Here is a 16,646-nt window from a genome sequence, read left to right as displayed (position 1 = left end):
TATGTAGAAACTTCAAAGAAAGAGACTTCACTGGAAAGTACCTAAAGTTTCTCTTATGCACCACAGCCAGAGCAAATCATACTGAGAAAGTAATGTACCATCATAAATTCTCCATTATTTTTGAGAATATATTTGGAAATTAAGGAGTGAGAATAGAATGTTGCTATGGCCTTCTGGTCTATAGGGGTTTATTTACTAAAGCTGGAGAGTGCAAAATCAGGCTCACTTCTGCATAGAAACCAATGAGCTTCCAGGTTTTATTACCAAAGCTTAATAGAGCAAGCTGAGGTTAAAAGCCGATTGGCTACAATGCATAGCTGCACCAGATTCTGAGTGCTCCTGTTTTAGTAAATATACCCAAGTATGTCTTTAGCAGAAAAAAATCTCACCACAGAAAGTCCCAGAGATGAAAATTTTTTAAGAGTAAGTAAACCCAGCAGTGACCATCAGAATCTAAAAAAAATGTTTTAGGCTGCTATGACCTGAAAATAAAAATGCATTTAATTTTTGAGTCAATATCACATAAAACACACTCACAAGGTCTACAGTGTTCTTCTTGTTGGTCTCCGAAAGAGATCCAGAGACAAAATGTTCCCATTGCTCCTGCTGTTCTTCTGAGAGCTCTGTGAATGTACAGAATTCCTTTAGTTATATTAAAAAGGGAAAACAAAAATGTGGCAGCACCACCCATACCGTGCTACAAAACAGAGTTTAGTGCAATCTGTGATGCAGAGAACGCCTTTTCTACCATGATGCAAGCAAACTTGCACCTATTATGGTAGTGCTATCTTGCAACTTCTAAACCAACTCACTATACTGGATGTAACTTATTCAGGATTGCCCTATTCTGAATACTGTATAAGCTACACACTGCACAATACTGTATTCTGAAAAATGACATACTTTAGAGCACTAATAATCGCAAGTGTTGTGATTATACAGTATTATTCATAGCAAAAAAAAGGATTTACCTGTAAATTCCCTAAATCAAAGTACAGTACATGGGATTGATATTCATAGACCCCAGGTTATAAGCTGGAACCTTCAAGAGATTGGTCACTGGCGAAGCTTTTAAAGACACGCCCCCGAGAGTCCCCCTATAACCTCATACCACGCCTTGAGTCCTCAGTTTTTTAGCAGGCAAAGTAATCCAGGGTTAATATGGAGGGTGGTTTATGTCCTGTACTCCAAGATAGGGAGTTTACAGGTAAACCAAAATTGCTTTTACCTTACTTGTACAGTACAGAACACAGGCTTGACATCTATAGTCCCAAACAATGAGGAAAGATGAGAAACTAGTCAAACAGAACTGTGCCAACAGGTCCAGTAATCACGAGGGTTCACAGACCTGACTTCAGAGTGCAAGGCAAAGGCATAGAATTAACAGAAGAATTTGTGAATGCCTTACGAAGCAGAACGCAGCAAGCTCAATGTTGGAATGCCCAGGAAACTCCCAATGTTCTGGTGGAGTGAGCACATTAATAGTGCAGGAGGAGCCCTGACTTTTAGAGTGCAAGTCCTAGAGTGCAAGTCCTAGAGTGCAAGTCCTAGAGTGCAAGTCCTAGAGTGCAAGTCCTAGAGTGCAAGTCCTAGAGTGCAAGTCCTAGAGTGCAAGTCCTAGAGTGCAAGAGGAGTTGTGCTATCTATCCAGAGATGGCGGATTTTGAAGTAACATGTCCATTGTGAGATAGGAGAAATAGAGAGTCAGTTTTAAAGATAGAAGCTGTAGATTTGTTGTAGATACTAATGACTGACTACATCTAGGCAATGAAGAGCATTTTCGTTTTGGTGCCTTGGTCATGGGCACAAAGAGGGAAGGACTTTATTTCCAGATGTGTGAAAAACTGATATCACCTTAGGAAGAAAGGATATCTTGGGCACAAGCTACACTGTCTTTGTGGAGAATTAGAAATGGCTTCTGTCAAGGGCTGCTAGCTCAGAGACACGTTTGACAGATAAGATGGCCACCAGGGCAGCAACTTTGCAATAGAAAACATCCAAGGAGATTTCCCTTACATATTCAAAGGATGGTTTTTGCAGGGTAGAACCAGATTAAGGTCAGAAAGAAGCACAGGGTGCTTAAAGGAGATCCGATTTGAGATGCACTCTTTATAAAGATTTTGACAAGGGAAGGCCAGAGAGAAAGGACACTAAAAAGGCCATCTTGCAGGGGAGATCCTCCAAAGAGTTCCCTGATGAGTTTATAGGGTGGTTCCTGCAGGGCACAGAGAACCAAATTAAGATACAAAGGAAACATAAGGTGCTGAAAGGGCGGTCTGATAAAAAAAAAAAAGCACATTGTACAAAAGGTTTCAAGGAAAAGGATTCTGTAACAAAATTAACAAGGCCGGAACCTGTTCTTTTAATGTATTTGAGGCCAAGCGCTGGTAAAGTCCTGATTAGAGGAAGGCCAGAATGTGAGGCACATAACTTCTGGGAGTGAAGTGCCTATGTTCACACCAAGCAAAAAGGCATTAAAGAGGGATTCCACCCAAAAAAAAATTATTAAAAGCCAGCAGCTATAAATACTACAGCTGCTGACTTTTAATAAATGGACACTCGCCTGTCCCGGGTTCCAGCGATGCCGGCAGCCGAGGCCGATCGATCGCTCGGCCCTCGGCTGCTGCCACCACCATTCTAGGTGAGGGAATCAGGAAGTGAAGCGACTCGGCTTCACTTCCCGGTTCCCTACTGCGCATACGCGAGTCGCACAGTGCAATAGGAATTCTCCACGCCGTCACTGGGACCCGTGTGTGTCCCAGCAGACAGCGCGGCAGGACAGGAAATTGCGTAGACTCCCACGGGAGTCTATGCCCAAAAGTGGGTGTAAATACCTGTCTTTGACAGGTATCTCCACCCCCCTGAAAGGTGCCAATTGTGACACCGGAGGGGGGGAGGGATCCGATCAGCGGAGGTTCCACTTTAGGGTGGAACCCCGCTTTAAATAAGTCTCTGTAAGTGGCTTTTCTTTCTTTTAGCAAGGTTGGAATGACAGACTCAGAAAACCCCTTTGTGCCCCTAGACCAGAGCTTCCACAGCCATGCCATTAAAGCCAGTGACTAAGAAGCAGGCTGAAACAGAGGGCCCTAAGAGAGCAGGGGTCTCCTAACACTCTGATGTCTGTATATCAGTTTCTTCTGGGCCAGCTTGGTGAAATGAGAATCGCCAGCTTCTTCTCTTGCTCTATTTTGTGGAGCAGTGAAGGCAGAATTTGCCCTGGAGGAAAGGCATAGATTACCCTGAACTGAGTCCAATGGGTTTTTAAAGCATCTAGATGATATCCTAGCCTGTTGTATCCATCTCTGACATATCAGGTGGAAGATGCTGGGGTGAAAGACCCATTCCTCTTTGTCTACGCAGCGACTGCTGAGATAATCCATTTTCCAACTGTTCGCTTCTGGGATGTGGACAGCAGAGATCACCGGACAAAGTTTCTCTGTTCATGACATAATCCAATTTACTTGATTCCTTCAAGGCTACATGGCACTTGGTGCCTCTCTGGTAATGGATATAGGCCACAGCTGTAGCACTGTCTGGTTGCACCCTGACTGTATATACCTGAAGAAGAGGGGTCCAGTGGTGCAGAGCCATCCCTATCGCTGTGAGTGCCAAGAGGTTGACGAGGAGCTTCACTTCCTTTGATGACCAGGTTCCCTGAACTGTGAGGGGATTGGAGCACTCTTCCCTAGCCAGAAAAAACTGGCATCTGTTATCACCTTCCAGTGTTATGGCAAAAACTAATGGTGCACCGAAAATTCAGGATGCACTTGGCCAAAACTAAAATTGAGGTTTAAAAAAAAAAAGAAAAAAAGTTTTTTATAATATATATTTTATATATTTGTATTACATACTACTTTTTAATTAATATCATGAATGAATACGACTTTGTTGAACATTATCGGCACCTTTTCAGTCGATAGGCTGCTTTCATACCAAGCAGCAACATCCTAGGAGTTTTCCCAGTCAGGCTTCATGAGATATGTAAATGGCCTAAACCTATAGTAAGGGCATTGTTTAACTTCTGTCAAAGCTGTGCAGCTTGCTTTTATTTACAGAAGTCCATCATCTCTATAAGTAGTCTTTTTGGTAAAGGTGAACCATAAAGATGCATTTAAACCCCGCTGGGATTTGTCACAGAAAATGATACCGGGTGCGGTTTCAAAACAGCACAAAGGCAAATAAGTCCTAAACTAGCAGCATAAAAAGGCACCTCAACTTTATGTTATGGAGGCGAGGAGGAGGAGGTGTTCTGTAAAGCTTGCATCCGGTCCTGGAGTGACTATGCTGCTCGTCTAATGAAAGGAAGGAAGTTGTCACCCTAAAGTGCATTACTGGCAGGATCGACAGTAAACAAAAAAAAAAAAAAATGCCTGAATGAAGAATACACATTCAACCACCACATATACTATAAAGTACGGCAAGTATGGTAAGCTGCAAAATGTTACACCTTTGCTCTTGAGTTTAGATACGCGTTAAACTCCAAGTTCACTTTTACAGAAAAAAATAATATATACACATTTTTGCAGAAAAAATGGAATTACGTACCGGTAATGTCCTTTTCCAGGAGTCTTTCAGGACAGCCACCTTAGAGAGAGACACCGGCTCCTCCCCTCTGAGGAAACACCGCCTTCATTTTCATGATTTAAGCCTCCTCCTCCCTTCGTTCCTCAGTTCTTCCAGAGTACCTCCGGCCAAACTGGGGAGACACAAGAACACGTCAAACAAATAAACTTTTTAAGTCTTACCTGACGGCCTCATGTAATGAGTTCCCGATGATCTGCAAACAATTTGGGTGGGAACCGGTGCTGTCCTGAAAGACTCCTGGAAAAGGACATTACCGGTACGTAATTCCATTTTTCCCCAATCGTCTTTCAGGACAGCCACCTTAGAGAGGATAAGCGAGTACATTACCTTAGGGTGGGACCACTGCCTGCAGTACTATACGGCCAAAGGCTTGTTCTTTGGCTGACAGAAGATCCAGTCTATAATGTTTCACAACCGTAGAAACACTGGACTACGTAGCAGCACTACAGATCTGTGCAGGAGATGCCCCAGCCCACTCTGCCTGAGAAGTTGCCACTGCCCCGGCTGAGTGTGCTCTAACCCCAACTGGAGGACCTAACCTCCCTGTCACGTACGCCTGTCCAATGGCTAACTTAACCATCTAGCTATCGTACGTTTAGAGGCTTTGGAACCCTTCCAAGCCCCAGAAAACAACACAAAAAATGAATCAGATTTCTTGAACTGACCTTGTGCAATCCAAATAATGAAGAACACATCTTTTAGCATCTTAATCTGTGAAACATGTGTTCCTGTTCTCCTACTGGATTCGAACAGAAAGTAGGTAGCACAATCTCCTGTATTCTTATGGAAACTAGAGGCTACCTTGGGTAAAAAAGGTGCCCTAATAGAAAGGGCTTCGAGTCACTTACTCTCCCTGCTGTAGTGATTGCCACCAAAAATACAGTTTTGGGAGTGATCAATCTTAACGAGCAAGGTTCTAACAGCTCAAAAGGTTCCCTTGTGAGAACCTGTAAAACTAAAGCAAGATCCCGACTGGGAAGGGGGCGACCAAAGGCTTGGTCTTCACCTACTTAAGGCTCTGAAGAACCTTACTATCCCAAGGTCTGACATTAGAAGTCTATTCAGAAACACGCTTGAAACGGATACCTGACTCTCCAATGTTTCGGGGCTAACCTTTTATCTGCCCCTGACTGCCGGACCTCTAGAACGGCCCCCGAGCTGTGCTCCTTGAAGGAGTTCTCTGAGCACCAGCTATTGAACCGCCTCTATACCCTTTAAAAAAATGGTCTGAGCTTCCATTTACCTGCCATTCAAAAGAGTGGCTACTAACAGTCTGAGACCCCTTTGCCATTCGGAACTTCCTCAGTAGCCAAGCTGCAAGGTTCCACCTGGGGGCAGCAGATTGGACACTGGGAAAAAAACCCAGGGGAGTTCCACCGACAGGCCCTTAAGAATGGAGACCCACGGCCTCCTGGGCCAATGAGGTGCGATTAGAAAGAGTCACCAGAACTTCCTCAACTCTGCAGGAATCAAGACGGGAATCAGGACGGGAAGGGGGAAAGCATAGCACCTAGAGAAATCCTAATTCTGTGCTTAGTGCGTCTGCTTCCGACATCCCATCTCCCCTGCTCATAGAACAGGAGATGGCTTCTTTCGCGTTTTCCCTTGGGGCAAAAGAAGTCTATCGAGGGCATCCCCCTCCCCCGGGTGATCATTTCGAAAACGTCCTGTTTGAGAACCTGGTTGCTCTCTCCCCGCGTTCTCCTGCTGAGGCATCTAATACCTGAATTTGCTCTCCTTTCCACCGGATCACTGGAAGGACAGGAATTTAACATTTGGCCCATCTGAGGGTGGCTTTTTTCGCTAAGGCCCTTAAGGCTCTGCTCCAGAAGCCCCCGTTTTATTGACGTAAGCTACTGCCAAGGGATTGTCTCCATGACTGCTACCTAATGTCCCCAGAGCACTCTCTACGGGGTCCTGAGAACCAGATCTACTGCTCTCAACTCCCTCCAATTTTGAGGGTCTCTTTGACTCCCTCCTTCTTGGATATTGGCCAAATCCACTCTAGGCCTTGTGACAAACATGCTCCCCTATCCCACCAAAGGGACTTTAAAATACAGGCTATGTAGTATTATCTCAATGCTCTAAGTCGGTTACTCACTGCTACCTTGCCAGCACGGGACTGTCAGCTGTGACCTTTGCCATTCGGTGATCAGTCATGAGCTACCGTGCCAAAGCTAGCAACAGAGACCCTCGTGATTTGACACAGGGTGGACTAGAACTCAGACATACGCAATCCAACCGCAGACTGCGCCTTTGGGAGACGGCGCGCATTGTCACACGCCACCGCTCCTGGCTTCTTTACCTGAGTTAGAACCGAAAACAAAGAGTCCTAAGGCCCTCTACTGTGGCCCCAAACCTTCAAGATGAATAGCTTGCAGACGACAGTAACGTAACCCCGTCCACTGAACAGCTAGGAGCGTGGATGTCAGTAAGCTCAACCTGACCCTCTTTACTCAGGAAGGTGACCCCCTTGGGAAGAAGTTTAAGATAAGTTTCCGTAGGTTCAGAGGCCAACCCAGGCTCCCTAATAGGTCCCTTATAAGCTGTGGATCCCCGTTCAACTGCGCCAGAGAAGGGACAAACAGGAGAAGTTCGTTAAGATACACGATCACAGAGACTACCCTGAGACGCAGGAAGGACAGGACCTCTACCATCGCAGGAAGGTGACCCCCTTTGGTGAAGATACTAGGGAGAAGGGGATAGCCCAAAGGGGAGTGCTTTAAACTGAAGGTGTAGCACCCCTACCGAGGTTATCCCTGCCAGCATGAGGAAACTCTGGTGGCTTTCTGCGTTGGAAATATGCAGGTATGCATCCTTTACTATCGATGCCCTGAAACAGTTTTGGTGGAAGAGGTGCCCTCACCCCGTGATTAAAACCAACCAAAAACTTCTGTAGGTGACCAAGACACCCAGACGATTCAGGCTCAGGATGAGCCTGAACTTTTCCACAGGCTTGCGAACCCCAAATGAGAGAATAGAAGCCTTGCCTATTTAATCTGCTGGGACCTTTATTACCACTTCCTATTCCTCTAACTCCTGCAGAGGAAAGAAAGGCACCTTTTGTCAGCTCAGTGACAAGGAGTCTCAAAGGGGGAAGCTCTGAAAACTCCACACGGTAACCTCTTTTGATGATCCCCAACACAAACTGATTGGAGGTGATCATCTCCCACTGGGGGAAGAAGGACCCTTTTTAACTGCTCCCCCTATTTTTTTCTTAAGGGGAAAGGCCTCTTTCTTATAAGCCATGCAATAGCACTGCTTCAAGACCTGGCCCAAACAGCAGGTCTCCTCTAAAGAGGGATTCCACCGAGCTTTGATTTGGACGCCCTGTCCCTCTGCCATGTCTACAGCCTTAAGGCCTTCCAGGCTGAGTTGGTCAGAGCCGAGGACCTTGCATACCATCGAATGAATTAAGCCGAAACATCCGCAGAGTATGCCAATGCCTAAAGCAGCACGGGAAAAGGAGGATAGAAAAGACTCCTCTGCCGTCATTGCTTCATCTGGATAAGCCAATACTTTGTACTACGAGCCACCACTGTGGCTGCTATGGTAGGCTTAGAGATTTCCTTATGGTAAAACCCAGGCATCTTCAAACCATAGGGTCTAAAAGTGCCCCCATGTCCCCAAGGACAGGTCAGTATGCCTGGACATCTGAGAAAAGGCCGCATCTAACCCGGGGGATTTTATTCCAGATGAGAGCCTCCTCTTCCGCCCAAGGAAACCTTTGCTTTAATGCACCAGAAAAGAAAAGTTTTCCTTCGGGATCCTGCCATCCTTGATGGCATCAATCAAGACGTCATGACCCGGGAACACCCGCTCCCCCTAGGCCCTAGTACATCTGAACGTGGGGTGACAGTGCCTCCTAAGTGATTTGGACAGCTCTCAAGAGCCTTTCCATCTCATCCAGGGGAAGTTTATACCGTGAGGTTCTTTTGGGTTCCCCATCCAAGTCCTCACCCTCAGTCTCCCTTTGGGAGTCTGAGACGGCACTGTCCACTTCTTCCTCAACTTCCCTCTGGAACCCTCTGGATTCTCCCTAACCTGTGGGAGGAACAACCATTGGGTTAGGTGGAACACTCTGCTGTGCTGGTGAAAAGAGTGCTCTGGAGCTGAGGGCATTGAAACCTTTACAGAAGCCGCCAGATCTGCACCCTGTTCTGCTGCCTGCTCTCTAATGGCACCCAAACAGAGCTACGGACTGAGCTATCCAGGCCTTTAAAACACTCCTTACAAAGTGCCTTGAACCAGGAATTCCCCAAAGAGGCTCTACATGAAGGACACTTCCTCCAAGAGCCAAGGGGGGACCTGCTTAAGTCTTTCTGAGATACCTGAAGCAAAAGAGAGAGAGCAGCATAAACTTTAAAAAGAAAAGAAAAGAAACACCAGCACTACTTAAGAGAACCACGGGGAGTGCCCCCTCCTAGGATCAATCTCCACCTGGATCCCAGATGCACTGCCCTTCCCCCCGACCACCTAGGGGGAAAACACACCAGTGGAGCTACTGGTTATAAGGTAAGGGAACCCCTCTCCAGGGCTATTACCTTTGAGTGGCTGGTGCCGTTATCTCCAGGAGTTCTTGAAGCCTCTGCTTCGGACATTCTCCCGTTGAGGAAGCGTGGTACGAACGTGCCTCCAACAGCTACCTGTGCAGACTGTAGAAAGAGAGGCTGCACCAGCCGAACGCTAGGTTCCCCTTCACGTGCCGCGTCCGGAACCGGAAGACGCGGATTGAACGAAGGGGTCCGCCCCCACCGGAACTGACGTCGCCCGCCTACCGGTCCGGCTTCCAGCTCCCAGCCGGCTGCATACACAGGGGGGCCCTGGACGCCTTCGTTCAGTACCCCACTGGGCGAAACGCAGGGATGAACCTCTCCAAAGACTTCCTGCTTTCCCCAAGCGAAGATTGGAGTGCGTGTAAAGGTCAGTCGAGTATTCAGCTTCCCCAGCCGACTGGACTGTTTGTTCCGTTGAAACACCCACGGGTGAACGAACAGACGACCCCATAAACTTCCTGCTTCCCCAAGCGAAGTTTAGGGTATATGGACAGTACGCACACTTCAGCTCCCCGCTGATAGGACTGTCCCGGACCGACCGATAAATGGTCGGATAGCCGAACGAGGCCGGGGCTCCGCTCGGATAGCTTTCAGATTCAACAACCGAATTCAGCCTTCAGGTTCCTTGGCGATGTCTCCCCGCCGGAGGAAACACCATAACTGAGGAACGAAGGGAGGAGGAGGCTTAAATCATGAAAATGAAGGCGGTGTTTCCTCAGAGGGGAGGAGCCGGTGTCTCTCTCTAAGGTGGCTGTCCTGAAAGACGATTGGGGAAAAAATTAGCATTTCTATTTTTTCACGCAGAAGCCTGGAAAGCATTGCACTCATGATTAGTAGATGTAAGTAGATGTGAGTCCTGCAGACATGTTCTCAAGCTTTCAGCTTGTACCTCTGTACAGACTGTTTCAAAGTTGAAGGACATGTCAGTGGACGAGAGTGCTCATCAGCGCTCCACAGGCCCACTGAAACTACAAGCCCATCTGCTGCTGTGGAAGATGGTACATGTAGTGTATTCAATCACAGAAATCTGAATGAATGACGCGGCTGTGTGGGTGGATCACCACCTGTGATGATTTTTAAAAACTGACAGTGGGAGAAGATCCTCGACCTGCAGTCATTTGGGGGGGGGGGGGGGGGGGGTTGAACTTAACCTTTAAATTAAACTCTTAACCACTTTCAGACTGAACCATTTTGCTGGCTTAAGACCAGACCACTTTTTGCGATTCGGCACTGCGTTGCTTTAACTGACAATTGCACGGTTGTGCGACGTGGCGCCCAAACAAAATTGACGTCCTTTTTTTCCCACAAATAGGGCTTTCTTTTGGTGGTATTTGATCACCCCTGGGGTTTTTATTTTTTGCGCTATAAACAAAAATAGAGCGACAATTTTGAAAAAAAAACATTATCTTTTACTTTTTGGTATAATAAAAAACCCCCCTTAAATATATATATAAAAAAACGTTTCCTCAGTTTAGGCCGATACGTATTCTACATATTTCTGGTAAAAAAAAATTGATCGTTTTGCACAAAATTTATTTGGGTAAATGGTTCGGGAAATGGTTAAAGTAAAAAAAAAAAAAAAAAAAAAAAAACAACAACAACATTCAGATCAGCCAAATGTGTATTGGTTCGTACCAAGCGGTTTTTAAACAATACAAAAACTCTCTGTATAATGCATGTTAAATCTCAACTTTAACGGGGATGGACAAAAAAAAAAAAAAAGTGTTCTACAATTACTGAAAAAAACTGACTAAAATGTTTTTTTCAATAGGCTTATTTTGCCATTCAACACACCTTTACTAAAAATGTAACTTTTTTTTTTCTCTCAACAAAACTGCAGTATTTCTTTCAATCGATTTGCTGTCCTCACCTTTAAGCAGCTGCCCAATAAGCAGTGAATTGGGTCCTTTTTCTGAACTTTGCACCAACGCGTTTGCTATTTTGGTGAGATGCCCCATAAAGCCTTTCCTCCGTCCACCTTCAGACCTAAAACATTTAAAAGACTAACATAACATATGTTGCATAGCAAAATACAAGGTTGAAAAACAATTCCTTATAGACTGCAAATACAAGAAAATAAAAAATACAAAAAAAAAAACTGGGCTCCACTGTAAAGTTTTTGAGAGTCTGAACTAAGCTATACTGCACTGTATGGGCCCCCGCACACAGCTGTATTTACATCATTAAACTGCAATGCATAAGGATCCCTAAAATCCAAGTGGTAAAATCTGCATCTGTGGTCAGGAATTTCTGTGTGTATGCATCTAAATGTGAGTGAACAAATGCACATGATTACATGTATAAATTCAACCTATACAATGGAAGAATTCCACAGATTTATACATGTACGCGTTTAAAAATATGGTTAAGGGGGGCGTGGCCGGCCGGAACCGAGGACGGACGTGTTTTAGCACAGCTCCGCCGGGCCTATCTTTATCTACTGCCATCCTCAGCTTCTAAGTGCCCTACATACCAAAAAACTACCTCACCTTGTTTCTCACAGGGCTCCCCACCAGTTGGGCTGCTTTTGGAAGTCCTCATCCTCCCGTGCGCTGCAGGATTCCGCCCGTTTCGGCCGCTGGGGGCCGCCTCGCCGAACGCCATTTTGCGGCCTACTAGGCCTCAAGAATCCCCGGACTTTCCTGCGGGACGTCCGGATCCGCCGCCGGAACGAACGCATCCCGCCGCCGCACCGCTACATCCGCTGCATGTGGGAACCTCCTGGGATCCTCAACTCTGCTTCCACCCGGCCTGGTGAGTCCCCCTGTGGGGATAACTGCTCTGATCCAAACACTCAGCTGCCTGCTCCCCTCCAAGCCTCTCCTCCTTATCCCACATCCTCCAGACCCTGCTGACCCTGCTGGGATATCCCCACAGATCCCTAAGAACTGACCCATTGCCACCGGTATCCCACCCCACCAGGCACGCCTCATCACTAGCAGCTCTCTCCCAGCAAGGCCCTGGCTTCGGCCTATACTGGAGCATAGAGGCCATCTTGCTACACCCTGCTACACCTTGTTCTTCATAGCTCATAACTCCGCAGGGTGTGGGCCTTATTTCAAACTCAATCCATACTAACTCAGGGGCATGGCTAGCCCCTAATTGAGATGCCTGCCTGAGTCATTACCTCCATTCCATAGCGGGGAGACGAGCTACTCACAGCTATTGCACACCCCGAATAGGCATACCGCCTGGACTGAGACACACATCCGGACTCCGGGGCATGTCGAAGAAGCGACAGAAACCCCCTGCGCCGCGCCGCCTCACTCATTATTACACATCTGCCACCATGCAGGAGGCCCAAGATGGCGCCGGCTCCGGGAGCTCTCGCAGGTCCTCTCCCAGCCCCCAACGCTCCAATGGGAAACCCCATCCTCGTCATGCAGAAGAGGACACCATCACTCTCCAAGGGACTGAGATGGACACCCTCCCACCACCACCTATGCCGCTGGGCACACCTCACGCTGATAGAGGTAAGAGATTGGCCTCTTCCCCTGCACAATCCCCAGGCAAGGAACCTCACGCGAAGAAGCAGCTCTGGTCTGCAATTGTGGCAGGTGGACAGAATGCAGACCGAACCCCCTCTCTTGCGGCAGTCCCAGTATCAGATAACCCAGTTTCAGAAGCCACGTTAAAAACCATGCTGCTCACACTCCAAACTGATCTCCACAGAGAACTGCAATTCTCGTTGTCCCAGATTCACGACAGAGTGGATTGCCTGGAGGAGAGAACAGATACCATCGAGGAGACGTTGCAAGACTACTCCAAAGCTCACAATGAACTTTTGGATGCACATGACCATCACTCCGCAGAAATCCACCGTTTAAAGTTAAAAATGGCGGACTTGGAAGATCGCGCTAGGCGCAATAATATCAAATTCAGAGGGGTTCCGGAATCCGTTAAGCCACCGGACATTATTCCATACCTACAGCAACTATTTACCACACTGGTGCCTCATCTGAGCAACACTGACATTTTAATTGACCGGGCCCACAGAATTTCTAAACCCTCTCATTTGCCTGATGACGTCCCCAGAGACATTCTAGCGCGCATCCATTTTTTTCATATTAAGGAACAGATCCTTGCCACTACCAGATTATCAAAGTCTCTACCACCTCCCTACAACGATGTCAAACTGTTCACAGACCTCTGCCCGGCCACGATGGAACTTCGCAGAACTTTCTCTCCAGTCACATCCATCCTGCAACAAAAAAAGATCGCCTACAGGTGGGGCTTCCCCACGAAACTATTGGTGAGCTATCAGCAGCAAGTGATCCCCATCCTCAACCCCAAAGATGGCTATAAGAAATTAACCAATTGGGGTTTCCTCCCGCTACCCCCGAGAGACTCCCGCCGCACTAATGAGCATTTTTCTTCACTCCCTCCTGGAAAAGATACTACTTCACGAAGAGAGCGCGAAACCTGACTCCGCGGTACACTCCGGTCCGAACATGGATCTCCCCGTTATGGACGGACTGACTCTTGCAAGTATATTAATTTACTACTGTTTGCTTTAGTTTCTTTAAACTTGAACAACGTTACTGTTTGTTTGTTGGTGCACTCTTCCTCTTTACACCCCCCAAATTAGAGTGTGCTAGGCACACGAACAGATACCCGTATTCATACGGTTCACCCCCTTAACACCCTTGCTCTCTTGTTTTGTTTTGTGTTCATCTGGTTTTTTGTTTTCTGTTTTTTATTAGAGGTTTGCAAACCCTGTTTTCACAGCACACACTTGATACTTATTGTATTGCCTTCTCTTCACCTGTGTTCGCTACAGTAATCTCTTTCTGAGTCTTCCCTCTCCGTTGTCTCCCTATAGGCATGGCCCTCACGATCTCCACTATCAATGCCAAAGGCCTAAATTCCCCATTTAAGCGTAGCCTCCTCTGGAGAGAGGCGTCTAATCTCCGCTCTGACATCCTCTGTGTTCAAGAGACTCATTTCACACAAACTGATCCCCCCAAATGTTCTAACAGACGCTACCCTCACACCTTCTTTGCGAATGCTTCACGGAAACAGAGGGGGGTGATGATAGCTGTCAGCGCCTCGGTAGACTTTGAGCTACACCAATTCGAGAAGGATGCAGAGGGGAGATACATAATTCTATCGGCCACAGTCAACACCCGTCCTCTAACCATTGTAAATGTATATGTTCCTCATGTTGCACAAAAGAAATTTTTTACTACCCTTATGGCCAAACTAGCTCCGTACAGATCACCATTAATCATATGCGGAGACTTTAACGGTCTCTCTGACCCCGCACTGGACTCAACTTCACACGCCAAGCATAGACCCTCTGCCCTAGCAGCTATGCTTGCCCGCGAAGACCTTTATGACTCATGGAGATGCATGCACGGCTCAGAGAGAGATTACACCTTTCCCCCCCCCCATCAATCCTACTCCAGAATAGACCTGATTATCACAGATAAACATGTATTACAGTCAATTTCTGAATCAAGTATAGGACTTATCTCATGGTCCGACCACGCCCCTGTCACTATTAAACTAGCCCCGCTATCACAATCACCCAGGCACACTCTCTGGAGATTGAATTCATCCCTCCTTAATGATCCTAAACTTGCCTCCCAAATACATGCAGAACTCCTCTCCTATTTCCAATCCAATGACAATTCCGTTGATGACCACGCTGTCATCTGGAATGCCCATAAAGCCTGCATACGCGGCCTTTTCATTAAGTTGGGTGCACAGCAAAAAAAGGCCCGTGCGGCCACCACGGCTACCTTGCTCCAACAGATTCGAACCTTGGAAGCCATAAACAAATCCTCCCCTTCGGACATGATCTCCGCTGACTTGAAAAACCTTAGGGCTAAACTTAGCGAACACCTCCACATGAAATTTGAATACTATATAAAACGCCTTAAGCTACAATCCTACTCCTCAGCGAACAAACCGACCGCATTTATGGCCAAACAGCTGAAGCGACAACTCACTCACAAAAAAATTTCCTTTCTGACAGCCTCCAATAAAACACGTATTACTAATCCCCTCGATATTGCTAACGAATTTAGCAGCTTCTATCATGCTCTTTACAACCTCAACACCACTGACCCCTCCCCCCCACCTTCCCAAGCCGATATAGCTAATTTCCTAGCGTCTGTATCGCTCCCTACGATCACCCCTGAACAACTGGACTCCTTATCGGCCCCCTTCCTCCCAGAAGAAATCCATTCTCTCATTAAGAAGCTCCCCCTACATAAAGCCCCGGGCCCAGATGGCATTACCAACGAGTACTATAAGAAATATGCTGACATCATCGTACCCTATCTCTGCAAAACCTATAACCAATTTGCGAGCACTGGACAGATCCCCAAGGAATCCCTAGAAGCACTTGTAGTCACTATCCCTAAGCCAGGAAAACCTCCTGATAGCCCAGCGAACTACCGTCCCATATCACTCCTCAACACAGACACCAAAATTTATGCCAAACTTCTAGCCCAGCGACTAGCCGTAATTCTCCCAGACCTAATACATCGTGACCAAGTGGGCTTCGTCCCGGGAAGGCAGACAGCAGATGGAACCAGACGATTTGTCGACCTGATTCAATGGGTCGAATGTAAGCGAACGCCTTCTCTCTTCCTCTCTCTGGACGCAGAGAAGGCGTTCGATCGAGTCTCCTGGCCCTATATGGAGGCAGTCCTCCGCAAGGAAGGGCTTTCAGGCTCCTTCCTGTCAGCCATTCTGGGACTCTATACGCACCCTAGTGCACGGGTGTGGACCTCGGGCATAATATCGAACCCTTTTCAAATCACCAATGGCACCCGCCAAGGATGCCCTTTGTCCCCATTGATATTTGCCCTGGTAATGGAACCCTTAGCGCAGACTATCAGACAAAACCCCCAAATTAAAGGCATCATGGTGGCAGACACAGAACATAAAATTGGCCTCTACGCCGATGATGTTATCATTGCCCTCACCGACCCACTTACCTCACTCTCTGAGGTTCAACGCACGTTGGACTCCTTCAGCGCTGTATCAATGTACAAAGTTAACCATTACAAATCTTTAATGCTGAATCTTGGCCTAGACCCACACACCGTGTCCCAGATTTCAACAATGACCTCTTTCATGTGGGCTACTAATTCTTTCCTCCCGTACTTAGGTATACAGCTGACATACCCCAGCTCCATTCTAGTGAGAACCAATCTTGAAACCCTACTGGGCAAACTTCACCGCCTAACCAAAGACCTACTGACTACACCGGCTTCCTGGGCAGGTAGAATTGCACAAACCAAAATGTATCTACTCCCCCACATTCTCTACTTTTTTCGCTCCATCCCCCTCCCGCCCCTACAAGCCCATCTTAAAAAGCTCCAAGGGATACTTAATGCTTTCATTTGGCAGCACAAACACCCCAGAATTAGAAATACTATCCTCCTGACACCCACTCGCTTTGGTGGCATGGGAGCCCCTAATCTCAAAGCATATTATCGAGCTGTCCTACTAGATCAACTCAAAACATGGTGGTCCTCAGACCTACAACCC

General features: G+C 47.1%; 1 protein-coding gene across 1 annotated transcript in view; it reads right to left on the bottom strand.

Annotated features, from left to right (window-relative positions):
- Window positions 1–16,646, bottom strand: part of LOC143934136 (serine/threonine-protein phosphatase 6 regulatory subunit 1-like) — a gene marked incomplete in the record, with an annotated part of 277,801 nt that overhangs the window by 136,352 nt on the left and 124,803 nt on the right. The window contains 2 exon segments of the mRNA XM_077457496.1: window positions 538–623; window positions 11,011–11,126. Of these exon segments, the coding sequence (XP_077313622.1) occupies window positions 538–623; window positions 11,011–11,126 (202 nt within the window).

Source organism: Lithobates pipiens, unplaced genomic scaffold, assembly GCF_037356315.1.
Source record: "Lithobates pipiens isolate NorthernLeopardFrog02 unplaced genomic scaffold, aLitPip1_a1.2 Scaffold_27, whole genome shotgun sequence".
Lineage (NCBI taxonomy): Eukaryota > Metazoa > Chordata > Amphibia > Anura > Ranidae > Lithobates > Lithobates pipiens.
Note: the sequence above shows the minus strand (reverse complement) of the source record. Positions and strands in the feature narration are given on the sequence as shown.